Source organism: Culex quinquefasciatus, chromosome 2, assembly GCF_015732765.1.
Source record: "Culex quinquefasciatus strain JHB chromosome 2, VPISU_Cqui_1.0_pri_paternal, whole genome shotgun sequence".
In the NCBI taxonomy this organism is placed as follows: domain Eukaryota; kingdom Metazoa; phylum Arthropoda; class Insecta; order Diptera; family Culicidae; genus Culex; species Culex quinquefasciatus.
The window spans coordinates 91,248,406-91,257,880 of NC_051862.1; the positions used below are offsets into that span (position 1 = coordinate 91,248,406).

General features: G+C 36.2%; 1 protein-coding gene across 2 annotated transcripts; it reads right to left on the bottom strand.

Annotated features, from left to right (window-relative positions):
• Nucleotides 1-1,717: 1,717 nt before the first annotated feature.
• Nucleotides 1,718-9,244, bottom strand: LOC6047771 (putative ammonium transporter 2). Of its 2 annotated transcripts, XM_038255338.1 has the most exons (6): nucleotides 8,964-9,244; nucleotides 8,692-8,893; nucleotides 2,918-3,313; nucleotides 2,630-2,862; nucleotides 2,311-2,567; nucleotides 1,718-2,249 (listed from the first exon to the last, which is right to left on the bottom strand). In XM_038255338.1, the coding sequence occupies exons 1-6, from the start codon at nucleotides 9,199-9,201 to the stop codon at nucleotides 1,848-1,850; spliced, it is 1,728 nt and encodes a 575-aa protein (XP_038111266.1). In that variant the 5' UTR covers nucleotides 9,202-9,244; the 3' UTR covers nucleotides 1,718-1,847. The 2 variants fall into 2 exon arrangements, with proteins under 2 accessions (XP_038111266.1, XP_038111267.1); XM_038255339.1 differs by lacking the exons at nucleotides 8,692-8,893; nucleotides 8,964-9,244 and adding an exon at nucleotides 3,433-3,849.
• Between the last annotated feature and the right edge of the window lie 231 nt (nucleotides 9,245-9,475).

The window sequence follows — 9,475 nt, forward strand, 5'->3', positions numbered from 1 at the left end:
TGTAAAATTGTCTGGAAAATCTATTCTCGTGTTTTGTTTTTGAAAATTTAGACGTTTAAAAAAAAACAGTTTCAGAAAATGATATTTTAGCTTAAAAAATAAAAAAAAACACCTAAAAGTGGGGTGTTTTTATCTTTTAGTGTATTTTGTTCGGAAAGCCCGTCAAATTTCCTACAAGTTTGTTTTTGACCACTTTTTGATACAATGCAACGGCAGATACAGCGATATTTAAATTCCGAATTACAAAAAATATTGAAAACACTTAAGCTCTACTAAAAGTTAAACTGGCTCAATATATTCAAAATGGCTTAAGCGTAGGATAACATGTCTACAAAGTTTCATTGAAATCGGAGAGGGTTCGGTACAACCGAATCACTTTTTGTCATGGAATCGCTCTAAATAGTTTTTATCATAACTTTGAAACAACTAAATGAAACTTTACAATCTACAAGAACAATTGTGGTTTGGTTGAGCGTTTTAGCAGAATGCATTACTGTGAATACAAAGAGACGAGTTGTTCCTTTTAATTCCGCTATATAGGGGAAATCTACCCTTTCCAATCAAACACCTATCTTCGTCATATGGAGAGTTTGATGCTCGATTAAAGCTCCAAAAATACTATTTGGGCTATAAACTTACCAGCAACAGCACCGCCTCGAGTAAGCACGCAAATGTATGCCACTTACTGGCCAAAAAGATCACATTTAATGCACTTTTGACCATAATTTGTATTTTGCGAGACCACTTCTCATCATTTTGTTGGCACACACAGTGACACACACGAGAATCCCTCAAACGCTTAATGAATATCGCCAAAATTAACTTTTCACTTTCGCTTACTTTTTCACGGCGCTTAAGATATGAAATTGCTTCCAACTACCGGCAACATGTTCTTTTGATCATTAGTAAGGCACTCACTTGAAGAATAATCCCGAAAAATGTAATAAATTAGCAAGCGCCATCAAAAAACAAACGCGCCAAGTCGTTTGACGTTTCAATTTTCACTTTGCATTCCAATCGAAGGCTGAAGAAAACCGAGCGAGAGACGAAGGCAAAAAAGAACAAAGGCTGGCCGTCAACACCACCAGCAGCACAGCCAGCGATGCCAGGAAACTTTCCCTATAAATGCCACTTTTCGTGAGTGTTCGTTTGAACTGTCAGCGCAAATGGCAACACTCGACAGAGTGTTGGAAGAAAAAGAACTAAGCCGATATTAGAAAAATGGGCGTGGCCCAATGCATTCGCCTCGATTAGAATACCCTTGGGAATTTTTTTGTTAAATGCTTGGTAAAGAAATAGAATAACTTTTAGTGAAAGTGAAAATAAACAGAAATGTTCACAAAAACTTGCTCTACTCGTTGGTGTACTTGGTTTTAGTAAAATTCAAGGGAGACTCTAGATTATCCAGCATCATTCAAACACGACCGCTTATTAGGATTAAAATGGGTAGATTTCCCCTATATAGCGGAATTAAAAGGAACAACTCGTCTCTTTGTATTCACACTACAAGAACAACTTGTGGAATTCGAAACTGGACCTAGTAAAAATTCAGACATTTGCTCAGAATTTGATTCTAAGTCGAAGAATCAAATTAAAATGTTAATTTTTCTTGACAAAAATACAAAAAAAAAACATTTCCCTTTCAAGTGTAAAATTGTTCAGAGCGATTGAGTCATTTTTTTTATAAAAAATTCAGATTGATGACATCATTTGGTAATTTCGTTCGAAAATTATTTGTTTATTCACTGAAAGTTATGATTGTAACTTAAAACTAAAAGTGTAAACAAACATACATTCTGTAAAATTCTGTTGAGCATTAAATTCTTATTTAGACCAGCTTTGAGTAATTAATCGATCCAAGCGAAATTTGGATCATTTTTCTGCGCCTGATTCCCGTCGTTAGGCCCACCAATGGTGTACGGTTGAGTGGGTCCACCAATAGTGTTTTTGTATCGTCCGCTTAAACCGAGTGCTTGAGTATTATTTTTATTGCGTTTTTTGTTACCCAGCTTAAAAGAATCTCTATTGCCAGCTGTGTTTTCAGTAGCCACCACATCGGTTGCCAATTTCTTCTGTGGTGAGACCTTTTCCATGAAGGATCGCCACTCGTACAACTTTTGGCTTGCAGCACGTATCTCATCGATGCACTGTTCGTGGCCGGGATTTCGTCCAATCGGCGGAGCTTTCTGTACGTCATCTAAATCGACTTTCAATGGTGCTAACGCCGATAGAGCTCGAGAAATTCCGATCTGAAATGTGATAAGATTGTTGTTTTATGAAATAGTAACTAAAAATGATTAATGGTGAAACCTGTGAATGTCTTATTCTGTGCTCCATAAGATCAGCTCCCAGCAGCTCTTCATTTGGATCCATCCTAATCGGAACGATCTTATTGATGACCCACAGTAACGCGAAAGTGACACAAATCGCCCAACACATTAAGCATAGCGCTGAAAGGGATTGCACTCCAATCAGATACCAGCCGCCTCCTCTGAACAGACCCGATCTTCCGTTGGTAGTTCCCAGTGGTATAGGATTATCAGCAAAGAATCCAACGGCAAGTACACCTTGAATTAAAGTGTCAAATTGTTACCTCATTATCTATAATTGCCCACAAGAATTAAAATACCCCACACTCCTGCCACTCCATGAACTGCACTGGCACCCACAGGATCATCCACTCCCATTTTGTCGAACAAAGGCATGCTCAAGCAACACAACGCTGAACCAATAGCTCCTATGAGAATTGCTTCCCAGGCATGATACAGGAAGCAACCTGCCGTAACGGAAACCAGCGATGCCAAGATTCCATTGATAAGATCCACGATGTCCATGCCGCCTTTGTTACGAATCATTGAATATCTTTAAAAAAGGGTTTTAATTATATTTTATAGCATGCTTAATATATATTACTCACGCAATGCTAAAACTTCCCCCACCAAACGATCCCATCATGGTCATTACAGCTGCCCTCGCTGCGTAAATCCACTTGAAGCCGCTAACTCCGTACGTACTTCCGGAATTGAACGCCAACCAGCCCCACCAAAGCACGAACAGTCCCATGCAAGCGTTCACTGGATTGCCCATCGGGAGGGGATCCGTACCGTGGGCGTATCGTCCCAAACGTGGACCAAGCATAACTGCCGATGCAAACGCTGAAGATCCACCGATGACGTGTACCGGCCCACTTCCGGCAATATCTACGACGCCCAGTTTGTTCAGGAATCCGTGTTCACCCCACACCCAGCCAGCCGGAATGCAGTACACGATGGTGTTCAGAAAAGAGAACAAGCAATATGCCTTGAAGTTGCACCTGGAAATTGAAAGAAAAAACGTTTTATGATATTTTCAGTGATTCAAACTTCAACTCTCACGAGTTAACATCTTAAATTAATTTTCAATTCCATGTTCTGTGAGAATGATGTTTAGTACCTTTCAGCGATGGCTCCTCCAACAATACTGGTAACGATAGTAGAAAATGCCAGTTCAAAAAGAAAAACCACCAACACTTGGCCCATCAGAGAATCTTGCACCGAAACATCCACTGCAAAAAGCCCAAGTCCGATGAAAGGATTTTGAAATTTGCTCTTGCCTAGCATGAAAGCGAACCCAAACAGCCAGTATGAAAAACCACCCAGAAACTTATCAACGATATTCCGAATCATGACGTCGACCTCGTTTTTCTGGTCTACAAATCCCGACTGGAGCAGCGCGAGTCCGGTTTGACGAGTGACAAATAAAAATGCACAAATCATTAGGAACGCTCCGTCACTTTCACCTACATCAAAAAACCCCGAAATGGTTTCGTTTGCGGTGGTGTTGGCTAGAATTTTATCAGTTGTTGTTAGATCCATGGTGAAAAACGGACTGTTGAAACTGTTCCAACTTTAATAAAACTCCTGACATGCCGTGCGACAGCAAACTTTAAACTAATCTTGGATCATTTTACACCTGTCGATTTTCTCAGTCAGATAATTGTGTTATTGTTGTGACCTGCTATGAGCTTGTGGTTAAACGTGGCCATGTCAAACGACTATTATTAACAATTCTACCCGAGCAGAGGTAAATACTAAAGGACATGCCAATTAAAACCTTTTTTTCGGATAGATTCAAAATATCTTATTCAAAGGATGATTGCTAATAATTATAAACTATAAAGAAACAAGTTAATATTTTCCATCAAACTATTTTTTTCTAATAAAAATCTATTAGTAAACACATTTTATACTTTCGGTAAAAAATAAACCTAATACAAAGGGTTAGTGAAATTTCACGATTTCGCGGACAGCGTGAATTCCGCGAAATTTGACTTTTTCCACGAAATCCCGTGAAATTTTATGTTTACGTGAAAAGGTAACGATTTTTTTTTCAAAATGACTTATCAAACTCGTTGTCCCACCCGTGTGGATCAATCGGACCGCGCACTGGACTCACAATCCAGAGGTCGCCGGTTCGAATCCCGCGGCGGGCGCTCTAAAATTCTTTGTGTAAATATGGGTATTCGGCGCCGTCGCTCCGTGCCATACTTTCATACACTTAGGAGCCCAGGGCGGCGAAGTCCTTGTAGATAAAAGGAAGACACTAGTGGTTGGTACTAGCAATGGTGGCCGACAGCTATAAAGTCAACTTCGTTTTTTATCAAATTCAAAAAGGAATAAAAATAATCTTATGAACTAGTGTAGAATAAAGCGAGTGAATACCCTGGTTTAATTACAAATATAGGGTTAGTTTACGAGAGCGAATGACCCAATGGGTTCAAGTTTCCATAATAAAATCAACAACAATATATATGTCACGTTGATATGAACCATTTGAAGAAATGTTCCGATTTTTGAGTTTTTTTAGAAATAACTAAATTTAGTAATATTTTCATTCGCTGGATTAAAAAATTTACTGCTATTTTATTTCAATTCAATTCAATTCAATTCGGTTTTATTTGTGAATAATCAAATTACAATGTGTACATATTATGAACCTAACAGAGTTTTTGTGTTCATTTCAGCTTTGTGTTACGTCTTAATTCGGTTTAGAGCAATTATTACTGTTAATTAAATACACAAACAAGAGTAAGAAAAAGTTTTCAAAAAACTTACGCAATTGCTAATGTGCTATTTTATTTCAATGGTATATTTTTGAAAGAAATTAAAAGATTCAAGCATTGTTTTATACAAAATTAAATGAAGAGTATTTTTTATCTTTGGAATCACATTTTAAAAACACATAAAAAAAATTTGGGTCTGTTTGTTTCAACGATATTTGTTTATTTGGGTGGATAATTTGCGTGAAAGTTCTAAAATACTACTTTTTTGTTTTCTTTTCTCATTTAGAATAAAAATTTCGATTTTGTTGAAAAATATATTATTTTTTCAAATTGATTTTAAATTTAGTTTTTGAAACGTGTGCTAAAACCCTTAAAAATATGTTTAATGAGCAAATGTCACAGAAAATTCAATTTATTTTACCCATTTTGACTGAACAAGATTGTTAAATCTTGCTTTGATATGAAATTAAATAAAATGTAAAATGATATAACAGAAGCAAATAAGCGAAAACATTTTAGCTTTATTAGTCGAATATTAAAAGAGCAGTTTAGTTAATGAAAATAAGCATGCCCTTTTTGCCTTCCTCACCTTACTGAGGAAAGGCTATAAAATCACTCGGAAAATGAACTTCTTAATTCGACCTTGTAGACCCACCTTCACGTATACCTATCGACTCAGAATCATGTTCTGAGCAAATGTCTGTGTGGATGTGTGTAGGTGGGTGGACAAAAAAATTGTCACTCGATTATCTCCAGACTGGATGAACGGATTTTGACCGTATTAGTCTCATTCGATCCGTCTTGAGGTCCCATAGGTCTCTATTTAAAATCAGCAAGTTTAGTTAAGTACTTCAAAAGTTATGCTTAAAAAACGATTTTGGCGTATGTCCGGAAGATTGTAAAAAGTGTGGTTTTTGCAAGAAACCCTATCATGTTATACATTTTCAGAAAGGTATTAAAAAGACCTTTCCAATGAGCCCAAAACATTGAAGATCGGATAACCTTATCAAAAGTTATTAGCACTTAAGTGTTATTTATACACTTTTTGGAGGCCGGATCTCAGATATTTCAATGATAATGATGTCCGGATCCATCATGCGACCTGTCGTTAGTTAGATAATCGAAAAACCTTTCAAATGAGCCTAAAACATCAAGGATCTGACAACCCTATCAAAAGTTATTGGCACTTAAGTGTTATTTATACACTTTTTGGAGGCCGGATCTCAGATATTTCAGTAAAAATGATGTCCGGGTCCATTATGCGACCCATCGTTAGTTAGATAATCAAAAGACCTTTCAAATGAGCCTAAAACATCAAGGATCTGACAACCCTATCAAAAGTTATTAGCACTTAAGTGTTATTAATACACTTTTTGGAGACCGGATCTCAGATATTTTAGTAAAAATGATGTCCAGGTCCATCATGCGACCTGTCGTTAGTTAGACAATCGAAAGACCTTTCAAATGAGCCTAATACATCGAGGATCTGACAACCCTTTCAAAAGTTATTAGCACTTAAGTGTTATTTATACAATTTTTAGAGGTCGAATTTCAGATATTGTGATAAAAATACTGTCTGAATCATCCATGTGAACTATCGTTGGATAGGTTTTTTTTTTTGCCGATGAGCCAGAAAAATTAAAGGTCTGCGAACCCTATCAAAAGAAATTAGTAATAATTAGTAATAACATGATTTGTTAAACATGTTAAGGGAATGTTGCTATTTTTACTGAATGTATTGACTTTATGAATGTGAGGAAGGCACCAACCACCTAAAGGTGGATTAAGTAACGTTTTTATTTTATGTTTTCAAAATATATTTAGAGCCCATTCATAAACCAGGAGGATTTTTTTTTGAAAATTATGAGATTTTTTTTTTGTTTCGCATTCAAATTTAGAGAAGATTTTTTTAGTTTATTGAAGAATAATGTGTAATGAAGCATAAAAAGTGGTTTCTGTGATTTAAACATAGGATTTTCAGAGTTATTTTAACATTTTTCAAGTTCCGCGAAATTTGCGTGAAATTTTGTGTTTTGAAATTGAGGTCCCCGTGAAATTTGCCATTTTCGAGCGTGAAAAATCACTAAGCCTACTAATACATAACTTAGAAAAAACTGAAAACAAAAATCCCTCAGATTTTAATATGCTTTAAATCAAAGTAATAAGAAACGTTATAAAAAAAGTGTTGGTAAATATTTCAGCTAAAACTATTAGAAACTAGACAAGTTAAGTAGCCTGTCCCGTTTTGAGGTCCTTTCGAGGATTTCTTGGATCTCACAGATTGAGATTTTAGAAAAATTATTTTGAAGAAAAAAAAAATAATAACATTTTTATTGAAACCGCTTGGAACCAATATACAAACTGTTTCATTTAGGTTTGAATTGTCTTTAATTGATAGGTTTTTGTTTTAAGATTTAGATGCACTATCAGTATTTGACCAATATCTGAGTTTTTTACTTTTTGCAGTGGCATTTTTTAGAAACTTTTTTCAAAAATGTTCATTAATTTAGGGTAGCTTATTTTCCCAATGAAATCAATGGGAAATTTCAACACATTTATGTGTTGCAAATTTTCAAAATTTTACCGTATTCATAACACGAACGCAAAAAATCGTGGGCTCACCTACAAATTGGGCTTTCAATCTTAAAAATAAAATAATCTCATAAAAGTGGCGTGTTTTTTTTTTTTCAAAATGCCATTCTAATTTCCTTAAATTTTGTCTTTGACCACTTTACGATGCAACAACTTCGAAATATAGCATTATTCAAATGAAGAAATACAACAATATTTAAAACAATTCAAGCTTAGTTATGTTTTATGGATGGTCTGATAACTTTTTTGGTGAAAATATCAGTAGAATTCAGGTGTCCCACAATTGTGGGAGGCACAATAAAATCCCACAATTATGAAACAGGCAATTTCGAGGCAGTGTTTTGCTGCTCTGAATGAAATAGTCTTGAAATAAATAAAAAGTTCAAAAAGAACTTCTTTTGCTAGTGAAATAGCAAGAGAATGTCCAAATAAAGGTCTTAAAAATAGTAGGGTCGACAGAAAAGATGCATTTGGCATGACAAATTATCACAAAAGTGTTCCGAATTTGTGGGTGTTCCGAATATGTGGGATGACTGTACATTAAAATTTTGAAGTTTTTTGAAGGATTTTTTTGCCCCCCGATATTTTAGAACGTTTTTAAAGGGGTAAGATAAATAAAAACTTTTAAAAATATTTGCATTTTTAGTAACACTTTTTGGAAAAGGTGTTTTTTTAATCCCAGCATTTTTTTCTCTGTATTCTGCAATGAATTTAAAACGAAACTATTGGCACTACGCCCCCCGGGGCATGGCCTTCCTCTAACGTGGGATTTCTGCTCCAGCGCCTCTGACGAGACAGGAGAAACCGGGACCGACGTTTTACTTCACCATCCGATAGAAGCTCAGTGGATAAGGCGGGAATCGAACCCGCGTCTCATAGCATCATCGGGATCGGCAGCCGAAGCCGCTACCCCTGCGCCACGAGACCCAATGAATGAATTTAAGTCAATTTCAAATAATTTTCTAGAGCATAGGAAAATTTTCTTATCCTCGCGCTGACGAGATGTACCTCTAACTGTAACTTTTGACTACTTGATCACTCACTAGCAAGGTACTCACCTCTCGGCCATTGCCCCACTGACGATGGTGGTCGCAGTCGTGGAAAACGATAGCTGGAACAGAAAGGCAGCAAATATCGGCCCAAATAAAGGATCCTCTATAGATGGGTCGATGAGAAAATCACCCAACGCAACAAAGGGGTTGTTTAATGCACCCCGCCCGAAAGACATCGCATATCCAAAAAGCCAGTATGTGAATCCACCTTAATTGTTAGTTTAGAAACGAAACATTTGTCAAAATGCACTTTCAATTTATTGTCTCAACTCGTTTACCTAACACGATGTCGATGATATTCTTCATCATAATGTTCACTTCATTTTTCAACGAAACACAACCTGATTCCAGCATACCGAAACCAGTCTGCATAGTGAAAATTATAAACGAGGAAGTAAGCACCCAGTTAGTATCCTCCTGGGTTAGATCGTACACTCCTGGGATCACATAGCTATTGTTACGAGCCCATGATTGTGAATGAATTGTTGTATTATCTCTCTCTGCCATATTTTTCATACTATTTAGAACTTCACTTGAACTAACTGAGAATAAACCACATCGAATGAGGACCAACTTGATACTAACCAACGAAGATTCTTATCTCAATGTTAACAAAATAAGTAGAAAATCAATTCTTTTAACTTATTTAAATAAATACATTGTCAAGTCATTACAGGTTAGCATGCACTGATTAGTCATTTAATAGATGTGTCGTGATTCTCCGTGCTTTTCATTGCTTTCAACGGGAAATACACACGCCTAAACGTCGTCATACTTAATAATGCATGTG

What these genes read in the sequence shown, in the direction of transcription:
- LOC6047771 (XM_038255338.1), bottom strand. Translation starts at nt 9,201, where the DNA reads ATGAAAAATATGGCAGAGAGAGATAATACAACAATTCATTCACAATCA. An exon ending in AGTGGGGCAATGGCCGAGAG is followed by an intron (nt 3,314 to 8,691) that starts GTGAGTACCTTG and finishes TTCAATTTCCAG; the next exon opens with GTGCAACTTCAAGGCATATT. An exon ending in TGGAGTGGCAGGAGTGTGGG is followed by an intron (nt 2,568 to 2,629) that starts GTATTTTAATTC and finishes CTTTAATTCAAG; the next exon opens with GTGTACTTGCCGTTGGATTC.